At 43.5% G+C, this 19,893-nt stretch overlaps 1 protein-coding gene across 1 annotated transcript in view; it reads right to left on the minus strand.

Moving 5' to 3' along the window:
- rbks (ribokinase) overlaps positions 1–19,893 on the minus strand; it is a 220,502-nt gene that overhangs the window by 127,222 nt on the left and 73,387 nt on the right. The window contains exons 3-5 of the mRNA XM_070885723.1: positions 8,074–8,137; positions 7,745–7,807; positions 695–859 (exon numbers count right to left, since the gene is read on the minus strand). Coding sequence (XP_070741824.1) covers positions 695–859; positions 7,745–7,807; positions 8,074–8,137 — 292 coding nt within the window. The remainder of the gene's footprint in view (positions 1–694; positions 860–7,744; positions 7,808–8,073; positions 8,138–19,893) is intronic.

Consider the following 19,893-nt stretch of genomic DNA (forward strand, 5'->3'; position numbering starts at 1 on the left):
CATAATCTCTGCCAAATTAAGAAAATAAACAGATGAGAAAATAGAATAAATCAAAAATTAGCACAACACTAAAGAAAGGAAAAAAACAAGAACATTTATCAGAAACTAGGAAACAAGGAAATAAAATATAAACATTGACATTATTTTTTCATTCATCTGATAGATATGTACAGATGTACACGTTTTACAGCTGCTAAAGTGAATGGCAGAGCAGAGGTTGAAAAATTAGCAGTTCAGAAAAACGCTGTGGAAGCAATTTTAACCACACATCTATCACAGGATTGTGCAATTTAAAAACACAGCTTGCTTCCAGAAACAAAGACGTGTAAGCCAAATGATCAAATATGGTGATAGCATTACTTTACAGTGACTAGCAGAATGCCACATCAACATCAGAAAGCTGGTGGTGGTGTCATGGCAACCAAGGGTGCTGCTTGATCACCATACTCTGTCGCAGATTAATCTGAGAATGTGACACAATCTGATAGAAATTAGAAATAAAAATCAAGTAAACTAACTGGACATATCAGGGCAGATTTTTGACTTGTTGGTCGGGATTAACACTGCATAGCAGATCAGCCGCCGTTACAGAAACCACCTGATTCTATAATGGGCAGCAAGTTGAAAATCTACCCCATCAAATCAGAATAATTTGATACACCATTCCTCAATCCTAACATAACACTGTTCCCACCTCCAGCCTTGCGAGCTATTTTCAAGGCTTCTAATGTGATGGTAGGTCGAATTTCTAGCTGACAGACAACCACCTTCGCACAACGGATTACTTTGGAAGCTCGCTCCAAATCTTCTGAATTTAACAGCAGGTTAGCCCCAGCTACTATGACGATTGCATTCTGTCCTGTAACAGTAAAAAGAAACAAGGGTCAAGTTAGACAGACTTCACAGTGGAAGAGAACAGATAAGATGTTTTGAATGTGGACGCTTCCTCAGAACTGTAACCAAACACAGAAAGGATCCATAGCCAAAATGTCTCGTCTGTTCTCTCTACATATATTGTCTGAACGTCTCCAGCATTTTCTGTTTTTGTTTCAGAATACTAGCATCTGCAGTTTGTTGCTTTTTGTTCATGGAGGAAGATTTCCTCTGTGCACAATGTATAACAAAATAATACAACCATTCTTTATAAACGGGTTTATGATTTCATTGCAAATCGAACATTATATATGGTTTATTACATGTAGGAAAAATGACCAAGCTGCTGCTCAGTTTACTAATAGTCAATTTGTGTGTGTGTAACGGAAGTGTGTAAAGGAATTTCACTATCAGTAGTCCTTGAATGAGAAATGACAAAATGATGATTACCTTTAACACTGTTGTGCATAAATGAATACCGATGACATTGGAAATTCCCTTGGAAGAGATCCTGACCCCAGTGTGAGCCAGCTAAATGCTCAAAGATGCAGTTATTAACCTTCAGCAATCTTGTTGCTTTATTGGTGTGTGTTAATCCAGCTCTCTTATAGGCTTCATAACTCTACCTCAGTTTCCCCTGAGGTCACAAGAATTCAACATTCAAACAAAATATAATTGAGCTACTGTGAGGTGATTCACGAAAGAACTATAAAAAAATATCTCTCTCTCTTTCCCAACGTAACCGAGTCCCTGCTTCTTGTCCCTAATTCTTTCCATTTCCATCTCACTGTCTTTGTTTTTTACTCTTTGTGGTTGCTTTTGAAGAACCCTAAATATCAAGTATATTGCAGGTGGCGACATTCAGTGTATCAGATATACAGATGGGGAAATAGATAAAAACAACCACAAAATGTAGAAAACAAAGACAGTATATGTGATGTCTCACACACTGAATGTCACCAACTGCAATATACTTGAGCTTTAGGGATCTTCAACAGTCACATCTACAGAGATTTGCATTATTTTAGGGCATTACTCCCATTTCTGTCCCTTATTGGCTATTACAGGATTCAATTCTATATCTTAAAGAGGCTGCTGCAGACCGCTGAAGAAATGGTCGGGAAAGTTTTGTTTTTTAACTTCACCTTTTTTGGAGTGTGGAGGAACAAAGTGCACCTCCCAACTCCACAGAACTACTTTGAGCCGCTGCTGGCTCATACTCGGCACCTCCTGCATCTCAATCCTCAGAGTATGTGATGCTCCCTGAGCGCAGTAAGAATCCTCAGTCTCAATATCCTTGTTCCCACTTCGCCCAGCAGTGGAAACAATCTTTCACCATTTACCCACAGTAAGGTTCCCAGGTTTCACTCACTCTTTTACTGGCTGCTCCTCTCTCAGCACTGCTTCCACTCACCATGTTGCTGCTGTTGCTCTTGCCTCTGTAGGAAATTAAGGGGCACACGCCCACCATACCCCATTCATATCTCCCCAACTTAAACCCTAATCCCCCCACAACTACCAGAACCCAATTTCCTTCTCCACCCCTCTTCACCCCAGTCCCAATTGCTCCGACCCCCAGTCCCCAGATACACGAGGCCCAATCTCCTGGCAATCGGGAGGCCTATAAAAGGGCCGCGAGTTCGGGAGGCAGCAGGAGTTCGAGGAGCGACAATCGAGAAGCGATCTGGTGCAGGGGCAGAAGGTTAACAAAGAAGTAGAAAGAAATCGAAGGGTGACGTCACAGCCAAGTGAGTAAGTGATTGGCTGGTGGATTGGTGACTATTTAATCTTTTTTTCTTCTTTTTATTTCCTTATCAGTAGGTAACCTTTGACATTGTTGCCAAATTAAGTTAATCTAAGGGTTAAGTCATGGCAGGAGAGGCCAGACATGTGTCATGCTCCTCCTGTGCTATGTGGGAAGCCAGGGACGCTTCCAGTGTCCCTGATGATTACATGTGCAGGAAGTGTATCCTGCTGCAGCATCTGACAGACCGCATTGCGGCATTGGAGCTGCGCATGGATTCACTCTGGAGCATCCGCGATGCTAAGGATGTCATGAATAGCACATTTAGTGAGTTGGTCACAGCGCAGGCAAAGGTTACTCAGGCAGATAGGGACTGGGTGACCAGCAGGAAGAGCAGTAGAAGGAAGGTAGTGTAGGGGTCCCCTGCGGTCATCCCCCTCCAAAACAGATACTTCGTTTTGGGTACTGTTGGGGGCGATGACTCATCAGGGAAAGGCAGCAGCAGCCAAGTTCATGGCACCATGGGTGGCTCTGCTGCACAGGAGGGCAGGAAAAAGAGTGGAGATTCTATTGTAAGGGAAATAGAAAGGTGTTTCTGCGGCCGCAATCGAGACTCCAGGATGGTATGTTGCCTCCCTGGTGCAAGAGTCAAGGATGTCTCGGAGCAGCTGCAGGACATTTTGGAGGGGGAGGGTGAACAGCCAGTTGTCGTGGTGCATGTAGGTACCAACGATATGGGTAAAAAACGGGATGAGGTTCTACAAGCTGAATTTAGGAAGCTCGGAGCTAAATTAAAAAGCAGGACCTCAAAGGTAGTAATCTCAGGATTGCTACAGTGCCACGTGCTAGTTAGAGTAGGAATTGCAGGATAGCTAAGATGAATACGTGGCTTGAGGAGTGCTGCAGGAGGGAGGGATTCAAATTCGTGGGACATTGGAACCGGTTCTGGGGGAGGTGGGACCAGTACAAACCGGACAGTCTGCACCTGGGCAGGACCGGAAAAAATGTCCTCGGAGGAGTGTTTGCTAGTGCTGTTGGGGAGGGTTTAAACTAATATGACAGGGGGATGGGAACCTATGCAGGGAAGTAAAATGTGGGCAGAAGCAACAGATAGAAAGAAGAAAAGTAAAAGTGGAGGGCAGAGAAACCCAAGGCAAAAATCAAAAAGGGCCACATTACAGCAAAAGTCTAAAGGGACAAAGTGTGTTAAAAAGACAAGCTTGAAAGCTCTGTGCCTCAATGCGAGAATTATTCGTAATAAGGTGGGCAAATTAACTGCACAGCCAGCTATTAACAAATATGATATAATTGGGATTATGGAGGCATGGCTCCAGGGTGATCAAGGCTGGGAACTCAACATCCAGGGGTATTCAACATTCAGGAAGGATAGACAGAAAGGAAAAGGAGGTGGGATAGCGTTGCTGATTAGAGAAGAAATTAATGCAATAGTAAGGAAGGATGATGTGGAATCTGTATGAGTAGAGCTGCGGAATACCAAAGGGCAGCAAACACGAGTGGGAGTTGTGTACAGACCACCAAACAGTAGTAGTGAGGTTGGGGACAGCATCAAACAAGAAATTGGGGATGCGTGCAATAAAGGTACAGCGGTTATCATGGGCAACTTTAATCTACATATAAATTGGGCAAACCAAACTGGTAGCAGTACGGTGGAGGAGGATTTCCTGGAGTGTATTAGGGATGGTTTTCTAGACCACTATGTCGAGGAACCAACTAGAGGGCTGGCCATCCTAGACTGGGTGATATGTAACGAGAAAAGACTAATTAGCAATCTTGTTGTGTGAGGTCCCTTGGGGAAGAGTGAGCATAATATGGTAGATGGAGAGTGACACAGTTAATTCAGAGACTAGGGTCCTGTACTTAAGGAAAGGTAATTTCGATGGTATGAGGCATGAATTGGCTAGAATAGACTGGCGAATGATGCTTAATGGGTTGACGGTGGATAGGCAATGGCAAACATTTAAAGATCACATGGATAAACTTCAACAATTGTACATCCCTGTCGAGAGTAAAAATAAAACGGGGAAGGTGGCTCAACCGTGGCTAACAAGGGAAATTAGGGATAGTGTTAAATCCAAGGAAGAGGCATATAAATTGGCCAGAAAAAGCAGCAAACCTGAGGACTGGGAGAAATTTAGAATTCAGCAGAGGAGGACAAAGAGCTTAATTAGGAGGGGGAAAATAGAGTATGAGAGGAAGCTTGCAGGGAACATAAAAACTGACTGCAAAAGCTTCTATAGATATGTGAAGAGAAAAAGATTAGTGAAGACAAATGTAGGTCCCTTGCAGTCAGAATCAGGTTAATTTATAATGGGGAACAAAGAAATGGCAGACCAATTGAACAAATACTTTGGTTCTGTCTTCACGAAGGAAGACACAAATAACCTTCCGGAAATACTAGGGGACCGAGGGTCTAGCGAGAAGGAGGAACTGAAAGAAATCCTTACTAATCAGGAAATTGTGTTAGGGAAATTGAAGGGATTGAAGGCTGATAAATCCCCAGGGCCTGATAGTCTGCATCCTAGAGTACTTAAGGCAGTGGCCCTAGAAATAGTGGATGCATTGGTGATCATTTTCCAACATTCTATCGACTCTGGATCAGTTCCTATGGACTGGAGGGTAGCTAATGTAACACCAATTTTTAAGAAAGGAGGGAGAGAGAAAATGGGGAATTATAGACCGGTTAGCCTGACATCAGTAGTGGGGAAAATGTTGGAATCAATTATTAAAGATGTAATAGCAGCGCATTTGGAAAGCAGTGAGGAGGATCGGTCCAAGTCAGCATGGATTTATGAAAGGGAAATCATGCTTGACAAATCTTCTAGAATTTTTTGAGGTTGTAATTAGTAGAGTGGACAAGGGAGAACCAGTGGATGTGGTGTATTTGGATTTCAAAAGGTTTTTGACAAGGTCCTACACAAGAGATTGGTGTGCAAAATTAAAGCACGTGATATTGGGGGCAATGTATTGACGTGGATAGAGAACTGGTTGGCAGACAGGATGCAGAGAGTCGGGATAAACAGGCCCTTTTCAGAATGGCAGGCAGTGACTAGTGGGGTGTCACAGGGCTGTGCTGGGACCCCAGCTATTTACAATATACATCAATGATTTAGATGAAAGAATTGAGAGTAATATCTCCAATTTTGCAGATGACACTAAGCTGGGTGGCGATGTGAGCTGTGAGGAGGATGCTAAGAGGCTGCAGGGTGACTTGGACAGGTTAGGTGAGTGGGCAAATGCATGACAGATGCAGTATAATGTGGATAAATGTGAGGTTATCCACTTTGGTGGCAAAAGCATGAAGGCAGAATATTATCTGAATGGCGGCAGATGAGGAAAAGGGGAGGTGCAACGAGATCTGGGTGTCATGGGACTGGACAGGTTAGATGCGGGAAGAATGTTCCCGATGTTGGGGAAGTCCAGAACCAGGGGACATAGTCTTAGGATAAGGGGTAGGCCATTTAGGACTGAGATGAGGAGAAACTTCTTCACTCAGAGAGTTGTTAACCTGTGGAATTCTCTGCCGCAGAGAGTTGTTGATGCCAGTTCACTGGATATATTCAACAGGGAGTTAGATATGGCTCTTACGGAGAGAAAGCAGGAAAGGGGTACTGAAGGAATGATCAGCCATGATCTTATTGAATGGCGGTGCAGGCTCGAAGGGCCGAATGGCCTACTCCTGCACCTATTTTTCTATGTTTCTATCAGTCATTGAAGGTTGGCATGCAGGTGCAGCAGGTGGTGAAGAAGGCAAATGGCATGTTGGCTTCATAGCTAGGGGATTTGAGTATAGGAGCAGGGAGGTCTTACTGCAGTTGTACAGGGCCTTGGTGAGGCCTCATCTGGAATATTGTGTTCAGTTTTGTTCTCCTAATCTGAGGAAGGACGTTCTTGCTATTGAGGGAGTGCAGCGAAGGTTCACCAGACTGATTCCCGGGATGGCAGGAGTGACAAATGAGGAGAGACTAGATAGACTGGGCCTGTATTCACTGGAGTTTAGAAGAATGAGAGGGATCTCACAGAAACATATAAAATTCTGATGGGACTGGACAGGTTAGATGCAGGAAGAATGTTCCTGATGTTGGGGGAGTCCAGTACCAGGGGTCACAGTCTAAGGATCAGAGGTAAGCCATTTAGGACCGAGATGAGGAGAAACGTCTTCACTCAGAGAGTTGTTCACCTGTGGAATTATCTTCCGCAGAGTTGTTGATGCCAGTTCGTTAGATATATTCAAGAGGGAGTTGGATATGGCCCTTACGGCTGAAGGGGTATGGAGAGAAAGCAGTAAAGCGGTACTGAGGTGAATGATCAGCCATGATCTTATTGAATGGTGGTGCAAGGTCAAAGGGCCGAATGGCCTACTCCTGCACCTATTTTCTATGTTTCTATGTTTCTGACTGTCCCACACCCTAATCCCCTGACTGCCCCACTTCCCGTCCCAATCTCAATCTCCCGGCCCCTCCTGTCCCAGTCTTAGCCTGGTAATGGTGTACATAGTAAGGAACCATCCTGGTGAGTGTGGCCAAATACATTTCTATTTGGTAAAATGTAATTCATCATTTTTGTGACAAAGCTAATCAAAAATGATACCAGAAGTGGTTCTCGAATCTGATTGCTTTCTGGTTCCGAGATTGTATTGGTTGAAAGAGCAGTGATCTGAGGAATCTAACTAGCCAAACTTCTGGGATGCAATTATGTTAATTACTAGTTCTATAATGTGATGGCTAAAGAGTTTCTACTCTCTGACTTTGTGAGCTGAAGGTACTCCATACACTACATTCACACAGATAGATACTCTCACTGTCACTAGGGAGAAAATTTTTAAAAAGTAACCCCCCTTAAAATCTTACTCAACTTTTTGCTGCGTTTCAAAGAAACCTCTGTATTGCAAGAGGCCAGTTCCACCTCCTATTAGTATTCCAAGGTAACAATTTACTCCAACTAAAATAGGTGGGCAGACAACCTACTGCCAGGCCTCTGCTGATGCACACTAATGAAAATTTATTATATGCTCTTTTTTAAACAAGTGTCTGGCTAATTTTATACAGCTCTTCCCTGATAAAAGGAGATTTTTTTTAAGGTAATGAAAATGTCAAACCTGTGCAGTACCTTCGTCATTCACTATAATAGTGGCAACCCCTGTTGATGCTTCATCCGTTTGACCCATACAGTCTGTAATGAGATATTGATATAATGTGTAATAATAATTTTCAAACTGTGACATACAGCTATGTAATTAGAATGTATGGGGGCTTGATTTATGCTGAAGCTGTCTCCAATCAATAATGTTTAGTTACAACTTGTAAAAATTAGTTACAACCCGCAAGTTGATGACAGAAAAAGTTGACAAATGAGAAATGTTTAACAAAAGATTTGTAATAATTCCATTGTAGATTCATAATCTCTCTCAATAGGAACACAATAATTTGAAGTAATACCTGTAGACACGCCATTACTTTTGAAGTTTTGGATGTAATTATCTCCAAATGAATCTTTTCCAACCTGTTTGTGAGGGAAAGAATGGTTAGGTGATGGCTTCTTGAAGCTGACACACTTTTATTCCATTTTAATAAAGAACCAATATTTTAATTAATTTCTGATAGTAGGATTGAAATAACTCTCAGCTGGCTCTTAGGATGCAATTTAATGAAAACATTTCCCAAAACAAGGTTGTCAGTAACAGTCTAGTTTCTCTATTCATCAACAGCTTGCAGAACAATCTGGAACTTCTGACAATTAAAAAAAAAATATTTGCTCTTGGGATGTGGGTGTCGCTGGCAAAGCCAACATTTATTGCCAACCCCTAATTGCCCTTGAGAAGGTGGTGGTGAACCGCCTTCTTGAACCGCTGCAGTCCTTGAAGTGAAGGTACTCCCAGTGTTGTTAGGGAGGGAGTTCGAGGATTTTGACCCAGTGACGATGAAGAAATCAGGATGGTATGTAACTTGGAGGGGAACTTGCAGGTGATGGTGTACCCAGGTTCCCTTGAGCTTCCAGGTAGTAGAGGCCGTGGGTTTGTGAGGCGCTGTTGAAGAAACTTTGGCAAGTTGCTGCAGTGCATCTTGCTGATCAAGCGGGCTGCTTTGTCCTGGATGGTGTCGTGCTTCTTGAGTGTTGTTGGAGCTGCATCACCAGGCAAGTGGAGAGTATTTCATCACACTCCTGACTTGTGCCTTGTAGATGGTGGAAAGACTAAGGTGAGTCAGGAGGTGAGACACTTGCTGCAGAATACCCAACCTCTGACCTGCTCTTGTACCCACAGTATTTATGTGGCTGGTCCAGTTAAGTTTCTGGTCAATGGTGACCCACAGGATGTTGATGGTGAGGGATTCGACAATGTTAATGTCAAGGGGTGGTGGTTAGACTCTCTCTTTTTGGAGATAGTCATTGCCTGGCGAATGTTACTTGCCACTTATCAGCCCAAGCCTGAATGTTGTCCAGGACTTTCTGCATACGGGCATGGACGGCTTCATTATCTGGGGAGTTGCGAATGGAACTGAACACTGTGCAATCATCAGCGAATATCTCCACTTCTGACCTTACGATGGAGGGAAGGTCATTGATGAAGCAGCTGAAGATGGTTGGGCCTAGGACTCTACCCTGAGGAACTCCTGCAGTGATGTGCTGGGGTTGAGATGATTGACCGCCAACAACTATAACCATCTTCCTTTGTGCTAGGTATTACAGCCAGTGGAGTGTCCCCCCCACCCTCACCCCTCCGCCCCAATTCCCATTGACTTCAATTTTACTCAATGCCACACTTGGTTAAATGCTGCCTTGATGTCAAGGGCAGTCACTATCATCTCACCTCTGGACTTCAACTCTTTTGTCCATGCTTAGACCAAGCTGTAATGAGGTCTGGAGCTGAGTGGTCGGGGCAGAATCCAAACTGAGCATCGGTGAGCAGGTTATTGGTGACTGAGTGCCGCTTGCTAGTACTGTCGAAGACACCTTCCATCACTTTGCTGATAATTGAGAGTAAACTGATGGGGCCATAATTGGCCAGATTGGATTTGTGCTGCTTTTTATGAACAGGGCATACATTGTCAGTTTTCCACATTGTCGGTAGATGCCAGTGTTGTAGCGGTACTGGAACAGCTGGCTAGAGGCACAGCTAGTTCTGGAGCACAAGTCTTCAGCACGATAGCCGGGATGTTGTCGGGGTCCATAGTCTTTGCTGTACCAGTGTGCTCAGCTGTTAGGAGTGAATCAAATCGGCTGAAGACATGCGTCTGTGATGGTGGGGACCTCAAGAGAAGGCAGATATAGATCATCCACTTGGCAAGTCTAGCTGAAGATGGTTGCAAACATTTGTCTTTTGCACTCGCTTGCTGGGCTCCGCCATCATTGAGGATGGGTATGAGGATATTCATGGAGCCTCCTCCCGTTAGTTGTTTAATTGTCCACACCATTCACGACTGGATGTGGCAAGATTGCAAAGCTTTGAACTGATCCATTGATTGTGGGATTGCTTCGCTCTGTCTATAACATGCTTCTTTCGCATGCATGTAGTCCTGTATTGCAGTTTCCCCAGGTTGGCACCTAATTTTTAGGTACGCCTGATGCTGCTCCTAGCATGTTCTTCTGCACTCCTCATTGAACCAAGAACCTGGCTTGATGGTAATGGTAGAGTGAAGGATACACCGGACCATGAGGTTACAGAATGCAGTGGAGTAGAATTCTGCTGCTGCTGCTGATGGCCCACAGCGCCTTGTGGATGCCCACTTTTAAGCTGCTAGATTTGTTCTGAATCTATCCCATTTAGCACGGTGGTAGTGCTACACAACACAATGGAGGGTATCCTCAGTGAGAAGATGGGTCTTTGACTCCACGAGCACTGTGCGGTGGTCACTGCTACCAATGCTGTCATGGATAGATGCATCTGCAACAAGTAAACTGATGAGGACGAGGTCAAGTAGGTTTCTCCGTCGTGTTGGTTCTCTCACCACCTGCTGCAGGCCCAGTCTGGCAGCTACTTCCTTCAGGTCTCGTCCAGCTCAGTCACTAGTGGTGCTACCGAGCCACTCTTAGTGATAAACATTGAAGTCCCCCAGCCAGAGTACAAATGCATTCAGCATTCATCCACACAGTATGAAAGCCATGAACAGTTGCCAACATAGTATCTAAAACAACACGGTATATCTCTCAAATGAAATAACTGTAGTAGTGGACAAGGAATATCCAGCGTATTCACTATACTTTGAATTCAAGGCAGTAGACAAAGTTCCACACGTGAAGCTTTCAAAGAAGATTCAGCTCAATGGAATTAAGACAGATTAGCTAGCTGGATTGAAAATTAGTGAGTAATGGAAAGATTATGATAGTTAGAGAGGGGATTACTAGGGATCTTTTTGCAGGTGTCTGTTCTACATCCTTTGGAGTACACAATTTGTAAACTATACAGAGGAGGTACTTTTAGAACTATACTGATTTACTGATAATACAAGAGTCATGGCCTGGTGACTAATGTAAATGAGATAAGCCATATTTAAAGGAATCTGGACCAGTTAAGGTGATGGATAAAGGAATGGTGATTGATGTTAACGTGGATAAGTATAAAGAAATCACATTGGATCGAGAAACAAAACAATGATTAGCAACAGTAGGAACGGAGAAGAATTTGGTGAAATAGTTGACCATTCAACATCTTTAGCCAATTTGAGAGCATGGTCAACAAGGCTACCAAATACGAAGATGCCTTTCAAGGTTAACCTTATACAGCTCATTGTTAAGGTCTTAATTTACAATACTATGTGCAGTTTTGAGCACCCCATCCAAAAATGGACATTGATAATATGTGCACTGAAAGGGTTCAGAGCAGACTGACCAGGATGATTTTGGGATAAAATACTAAACTATATAATGATTTAGTCTTGTGGGGATGGATACAAATACGATCTATGGAATTCAATTGGTCATGATTGGATATTGTAAGTTGCCTCATCAGTTTATGATCCTGTAATTTCAATAAGTATCCCAGATCTTTTAATCTGTGGTTATCCATTACCCACAGAAATTTAAACATATTGGTCAGTTTGAATTTATGTAGTTTATAGAAGGAATTGGCTTGATTATCCCACTGGCTTTTTCTTGTTCTATATTTAAAGTTCCAACAACTTGATTTTCTCCTCCTCCAAATAAGAGCTTTCGTTCTAAACCTTCTTGTTCCCAATCCTACCTAATAAGACCATTCTCTTCTCTCTTTTTTATTCCAATAGAGCTTGGTGAAAACTTCATGGCTGGTGTGATGCATTTTCAACTGATCCACCAAGTTAAAATTGTAGTGTGAATGTATCCCCATCAGCAGATCTATTTTTGTACCAATTTTTTTTGACAGGTTATTGGGACCAGTCCTGGGGCACCTGTTCATGCTTGATAGGTTGCACCTGCACAGAGCTGGGACCAATGTCCTTGTGGGGAGGTTAACTCGTGCTGTGGCGGAGGGTTTAAACTAAATTGGCAGGGGGAGGGGCAACAGGATGCAGCGCCAGAGAGGAGAGACAAGATGCAAAGAAAACTAGAATGGACAAACAGCAACAGAATAAAGAATAGTGTAGAAAGAGCTGGAATTAGATGGAGGGAGAAAAGCAAAGCCGATTAGCATGGTGATTGAATGTATGTGTGTTAGAGAGAAAATAAGGTACATGAGCTGCAGGCACAAGTTGCCACATGGGGTTATGATGGAGGCTATAACAGCAACCTGGCTTAAACAAGGGCAGCAATGAAAACAAAACATTTCTGGCTACAATGTATTCAGGAGGGATAGGAAAGGAAAAAAGGGGTGTAGCTGCATTGTTCAAGGATAATATTACGTTCTACATAGGGATGATATACAAGAGGGTTCAAAGACTGAATCAAAGGTAGTAATCTCAGGATTGCTGCCAGTGCCACGTGCTAATCAGAATAGGAATTGCAGGATAGCTCAGATGAATATGTGGCTTGAGGAATGGTGCAAGGGGAAGGGATTCAAATTCCTGGGATCGGTTCTGGGGAAGGTGGGACCAGTACAAACTGGACGGTTTGCACCTGGGCAGGACCAGAACCGATGTCCTAGGCGGAGTGTTTGCTAGTGCTGTTGGGGAGAGTTTAAACTAAAATGGCAGGGGGATGGGAATCTATGCAGGGAGACAAAGGGAAGTAAAAAGGGGGCAGAAGCAAAAGGTAGAAAGGAGAAAAGAAAGAGTGGAGGGCAGAGAAATCAAGGGTAAAATTCAAAAAGGGCCACGTTACAACATCATTCAAAAAGGACAAAGACTGTTAAAAAAATAAGCCTGAAGGCTCTGAGCTGAGTCTCAATGCGAGGAGCATTCGTAATAAGGTGGATGAGTTGACTGCGCAGATAGCTGTTAACGGGTATGATGTAATTGGGATTACGGAGACATAGCTTCAGCGTAACCAAGGCTGGGAACTCAACATCCAGGGGTATTCAATATTCAGGAAGGATGGACAGGAAGAGCGTTACTGGTTAAAGAGGAGATTAATGCAATAGTAAGGAAGGGCATTAACTTGGATGATGTGGAATCTGTATGGATAGAGCTGCGAAACACCAAAGGGCAGAAAATGTTAGTGGGAGTTGTGTACAGACCACCAAACAGTAGTAGGGAGGTTGGGGATGGCATCAAACAGGAAATTAGGGATGCATGCAGTTATCATGGGTGACTTTAATCTACATATTGATTGGGCTAACCAAACTGGTAGCAATACTGTGGAGGAGGATTTTCTAGAGTGTATAAGGGACGGTTTTCTCGACCAATATGTCGAGGAACCAACTAGAGAGCAGGCCACCCTAGACTGGGTCTTGTGTAATGAGAGAGGAGTAATTAGCAATCTGGTCGTGTGGGGCCCCTTGGAGAAGAGTGATCATAATATGGTAGAATTCTTTATTAAGAGGGAAAGTGACACAATTAATTCAGAGACTAGGGTCCTGAACTTAAAGAAAGGAAACTTCGACAGTATGAGATGTGAATTGGCTAGGATAGACTGGAAAATGATATTTAAAGGGTTGGCGGTGGATAGGCAATGGCAGACATTTAAAGATCATATGGATGAAGTTCAACAATTGTACATCCCTGTGTGGCGTAAGAATAAAAAAGGGAAGGTGGCTCAACCGTGACTAACAAGGGAAATTAGGGAAAGTGTTAAATCCAAGGAAGAGGCATATAAATTGGCCAGAAACCTGAAGACTGTGAGAAATTTAGAATTCAGCAGAGGAGGACTAAGGGTTTAATTAGGAGAAGGAAAATAGAGTATGAGAGTAAGCTTACAGGGAACATAAAAACTGACTGCAAAAGGTTCTATAGATATGTGAAGAGAAAAGTTAGTGAAGACTAATGTAGGTCCCTTGCAGTCAGAATCAGATGAGGGAACAAGGAAATGGCAGACAAATTGAACAAATACTTTGGTTCTGTCTTCATTAAGGAAGACATGAATAAGCTCCCGAAAATACTAGGGACCGAGGGTCTAGTGAGAAGGGGGAACTGAGGGAAATCCTTATCAATCAGGAAATGGTGTTCGGGAAATTGAAGGGACTGAAGGCCGATATTCCCCAGGATCTGATAGTCTGCATCCCAGAGTACTTAAGGAAGTGGCCATAGAAATAGTAGATGCATTGGTGGTCATTTTCCAACATTCCATGGACTCTGGATCAGTTCCTATGGATTGGAGGGTAGCTAATGTAACCCCGCTTTTTAAAAAAAGGAAGGAGAGAGAAAGCAAGGAATTATAGACCGGTTAGCCTGACATCTGTGGTGGGGAAAATGTTGGAATTAATTATTAAAGATGTAATAGCAGCGCATCTGGAAAGCAGTGACAGGATCGATCCAAATCAGCATGGATTTATGAAAGGGAAATCATGCTTGACAAATCTTCTAGATTTTTTTGAGGATGTAACTAGTAGAGTGGACAAGGGAGAACCAGTGGATGTGATGTATTTGGACTTTCAAAAGGCTTTTGACAAGGTCCCACACAAGAGGTTAGTGTGCAAAATTAAGGCACATGGTTTGGGGGTAATGTATTGACGTGGATAGAGAACTGGTTGGCAGGCAGGAAGCAAAGAGTAGGAATAAATGGGTCCTTTACAGAATGGCAGGCAGTGACTAGTGGGGTGTTGCAGAGTTCAGTGCTGGGACCCTAGCTATTTACAATATACATTAATGATTTAGACGAAGAAATTGAAGGTAATATCTCAAAGTTTGCAGATGACACTCAGCTGGGTGGCAGTGCGAGCTGCGAGGAGGATGCTAAGAGGCTCAGGGGGACTTGACAGGTTAGGTGAATGGGCAAATGCAATACAGATGCAGTATAATGTGGATAAATGTGAGGGTATCCACTTTGGTGGCAAAAACAGGAAGGCAGATTATTATCTGAATGGTGACAGATTAGTAAAAGGGAGGTGCAAATAGACCTGGGTGTCATGGTACATCAGTCATTGAAGGCAGGCATGCAGGTACAGCAGGCAGTAAAGAAAGCAAATGGCATGCTGGCCTTCATAGTGAGGGGATTTGAGTATAGGGGCAGGGAGGTCTTATTGCAGTTGTACAGGGCCTTGGTGAGACCCTGTATTGTGTGCAGTTTTGGTCTCCTAATCTGAGGAAGGATGTGCTTGCTATTGAGGGAGTGCAGCGAAGGTTCACCAGACTGATTCCCGGGATGGCAGGACTGACATATGAGGAAAGACTGGATCGACTAGGCTTATACTCACTGGAATTTAGAAGAATGAGAGGGGATCTCATAGAAACTTATAAAATTCTGACGGGACTGGACAGGTTAGATACAGGTAAAATGTTCCCGATGTTGGGGAAGTCCAGAACTAGGGGTCACTGTCTAAAGATAAAGGGTAAGCCATGTAGGACCGAGATGAGGAGAAACTTTTTCACCCAGAGAGTTGTGAACCTGTGGAATTATCTGCCACGGAAAGTTGTTGAGTCCAGTTCGTTAGACATATTCAAAAGGGAGTTAGATGTGTCCCTTACAGCTAAAGGGATCAGGGAGTATGGAGAGCAGGCATGGGTGGGTACTGAGGTTGCATGATCAGCCATGATCATATTGAATGACGGTGCAGGTTCAAAGGGCCGAATTGCCTACTCCTGCACCTATTTTCTATGTTTCTATTTAGTTAGAGTTAAGGGACAGAAAAGGAGCTGTTACATTGCTGGATGTTTACTATAGAGCCCAGATAGTGAGGAGGAGATAGAGGAGCAAATCTGTAGGCAAATTTCAGAAAAATGTAAAAATAGTAGAGGACTTCATTTACCCTGATATCGAAAAAAAAGAGTTAAGTGCAAGTAGGGAGAAAAATTCCTAAAACGTGTATAGGAGAACTTTCTTAATCAGTATATTTCTAGCTCAGTGAGGAAGGAGGGCAATGCTGATCTCGTTCTGGGGAATGAAATAGAGCAGGTGGCGTGTGTTTCAATGGTGTGATCATAATACAATTAAGTTTAAAGTAGTTATGGAAAGGGACAAAGAACAATTCAAGGTGAAAATATACATCTGGAAGAGTCAATTTTCAGTAATTTGAGAAGGGATCTAGCACAGGTGGACTAGGAACATAGAAACAGGAGTAGGCCATTCTGCCATTCGAGCCTGTTCCACCATTCAATGAGATCATTCCTGATCTGCAACCTAACTCCATATACTGGGAACCAAAGTGGACCGGGAAAACAATAAATGACCTATGCAGGCCTTTAAGGCGGATATAGTTCAGGTACAAACCAAGCATATTCCCATAAGGAGGAAAGATGGGGCATCCAAAAATAAGGAGATTTATGACCAATGTCAGGTGCAGCACCAGAGTAGAAATCAGTCAGAATATGGAAAGTGCAAGGGGAAATTGAAAAACAATATTAGAAGAACAAAAAGAGAGTATCAGAAAAGATTAATGGGTAACGTAAAAGTGAACCCAAAAATCTTATATGAACATATAGGGCTAGAAATTAGTTTTTTGGTGATAGCGATATTTTTTTCACCAAAATACCGCTATCACTCCGCTAGTTTTTTAAGGCCTAAGGTTTGTGTAAAAATGCGCCCAGCGTTAAAAATCGGCGTTGCACGAGGATTCACAGCAGAAACCGCGATCCTCGTCAACTTTAGTCCGAGGCCGATTACCGCTGCGAGAGAGCGAAAACGCCCACCAAAAATTCAAAAAACAAAAAAATCACAAAACATTCACAAGATACTTAACTATCCAATCGCTGCAAAAGAATTAAAAAATAAAACCTCTAACTTACCTTTTTTGCAGGTCTTCATACCTACTGCTGTTCCAAGGATTGCAACGCAGGTTTTTCCCGGGCAGTTCTTTTCGCGCAAAATACGGGTCACCGCTGAGACAAATTTTTGGTGAAAGCGCTTTTTTGAGTCTTGCACGTCGGCGGTTCGCTCCCCAGCGGTACTTAAAAACCGTCGGCACAAGATTTCTACGAATTTACCAGTTTGCCACTTTTCGCCAAAAACGGCGAAATATCGCTGAAAACAGAGGCGCAAAGTTGGGGAATTTGAAGTCCATAAAAGGATTTAAAGGAATGGTGCGGCCAATTCGCGACAAAAAAGGAAATATTCTTGTGGAGGCAGAGAAGGACAAGGCATCAGGTACATGGGAACACCATCACCTGCAAGTTCCCCTCACAGTCACACACCATCCTGACTTGAAAATATATCACTGTTCCTTCATCGTAGGTTTTGTACACATAATAGGTTCAGAAATCTAGCTACTGAGGCGCACATCGGAGACCCTTATTATGCTGCAAATGTACTGATTTTGACTGACATTAAGGTGTAGTAATAATGCAAACTCTTTAAATGTGCTTTGATGCTGTGCTTAACTACAGTAGCCAGCAACTAATTTATTAGAGATATTAGCGAACCCATCAGATTAAAGCTAACACATACCATCATCTTTCACATTAATGCATCCAAACTGCCTCACATTTTATTTTTATTTTTTAATTCTTTTGCAGCGATTCGATAGTTACGTGTTTTGTGAATGTTTTGTGAAGTTTTAGTGCAAAGTTGGCAGTATGACTGTGCCCTAACAACAATGCCATTATTTCCTATTATTCTATAGGTAATTTGGAAACTTGGTTAGATAAACAACAACAACTTGCATTTAGAGTTAGATATGACCCTTACGGCTAAAGGGATCAAGGGGTATGCAGAGAAAACAGGAAAGGGGTACTGAGGTGAACGATCAGCCATGATCTTATTGAATGGTGGTGCAGGCTCGAAGGGCCGAATGGCCTACTCCTGCACCTATTTTCTATGTTTCTTTATAGCGCCTTTAACATAGTGAAACGTCCCAAGGTGCTTCACAGGAGTATTATGAGATAAAAATTTGACACCGAGAAGTAGAAATTAACGCAGGTGACCAAAAGCTTGGTCAAAGAGGTAGGTTTTAAGGAGCGTCTTGAAGGAGGAAAATGAGGTAGAGAGGCAGAGAGGTTTAGGCAGGGAATTCCAGAGCTTCGGGCCTAAGCAACAGAAGACACGGCCACCAATGGTTGAGCGATTATAATCAGGAATGCTCAAAAGCGGAGAATTAGAGGAGCGCAGATATCTTGGGGGTTGTGGGTCTCGAGGAGATTACAGAGATAGGGAGGGGCAAGGCCATAGAGAGATTTGAAAATCAGGTCGAGAATTTTGAAATCGAGGCATTGCTTAACCGGAAGCCAATGTAGGTCAGTGAGCACAGGGGTGATGGTTGAGCAGGACTTGGTGCAAGTTAGGACACGGGCAGCCAAGTTTTGGATCACCTCTAGTTTACATAGGGTAGAATGTGGGAGGCCAGCCAGGAGTGTGTTGGAATAGTCAAGTCTAGAGGTAACAAAGGCATGGAGGAGGGCTTCAGCAGCAGATGAGCTGAAGCAAAGGCAGAGATGGGCGATGTTACGGAGGTGGAAATAGGCGGTTTTAGTTATGCTGCAGATATGTGGTCGAAAGCTCATTTCAGGGTCAAATATGACAGCAAGGATGCGAACAGTCTGGTTCAGCCACAGACAGAAGTTGGGGAGAGGGATGGAGTCAGTGGCTAGGAAATGGAATTTGTGGCGGGGACCAGAAACAATGGCTTCGGTCTTCCTAATATTCAATTGGAGAAAATTTTTGCTCATTCAAAACTGGATGTCGGATAAGCAGTCTGACAATTTAGAGACCCTGGAGGGGTCGTGAGAAGTGGTAGAACATTGTGTCATCAGCGTACATGTGTAAACTGATTCTGTGTTTCGGATGACGTTGCCAAGGGGCAACATGTAGATGAGAAATAGGAGGGGGCCAAGGATAGATCCTTGGGGGACACCAGAGATAACGGTACGGGGACGGGAATAGAAGCTGTTGCAGGTGATTCTCTGGCTACGATTAGATAGATAAGAATGGAACCAGGCAAGTGCAGTCCCACCCAGCTGGATGATGGTGGAGAAGCGTTGGAGAAGAATAAAGTGGTCAACCTTGTCAAAGGCTGCAGACAAGTCAAGAAGGACGAGGAGGGATAGTTTGCCTTTGTCACAGTCACAGTCACAAAGGATGTCATTTGTGATTTTGATGACAGCCATTTCGGTACTGTGGCAGGAGCAGAGACTAGATTGGAGGGATTCAAATGTGGAATTGCGGGAAAGATGGGCACGGATTTAAGAGGCGACAACACGTTCAAGGACTTTGGAGAGGAAAGGGAGGTTGGAGATGGGGTGGTAGTTTGCAAGGACGGAGGGGTCGAGGATTGTTTTTTTGAGAGGGGTCATGATGACAGATTTGAGGGAAAGGGGACAGTACCTGAGGAGAACTGTTAACAATGTCAGCTAACATGGGAGTCAGAAAAGGAAGTTGGGTGGTCTGCAATTTAGTGGGAATAGGTTTAAGGGAGTCAGAAGTGGGTCTCATAGACAGGATGAGCTCGGAAAGGTCAAAAGGGAAGATTGGAGAGAAACTGGAGAAAGATGTGAGGTCAGGGCTAGGGCAGGGTGGGTTAGGGGAAGAGACAGAGGCGACTGAATGGATGGTCCCAATCTTAGCGACAAAGAAGTCCATGAGCTCCTCATACTTACTGTCGGTGGTGAGGGTGGAGACTGGGGAGAAGGGTTCAAAAAGACAGTTAGCCGTGGAGAATAGAAGCCGGGGTTTATCTTTACATTCAATAATGACTCTGGCATAGTGAGCGATAGTGCTTTATGTGGTCCAGCCAGATCTGGTGGTGAATGGCTAAACCAGTTGTCCGCCATATCCGTTCAAGTCTGCGTCCCTTGGACTGAAGGGAGCGAAAATCAGGGCTGTAC

Source organism: Pristiophorus japonicus, chromosome 7, assembly GCF_044704955.1.
Source record: "Pristiophorus japonicus isolate sPriJap1 chromosome 7, sPriJap1.hap1, whole genome shotgun sequence".
NCBI lineage: Eukaryota > Metazoa > Chordata > Chondrichthyes > Pristiophoridae > Pristiophorus > Pristiophorus japonicus.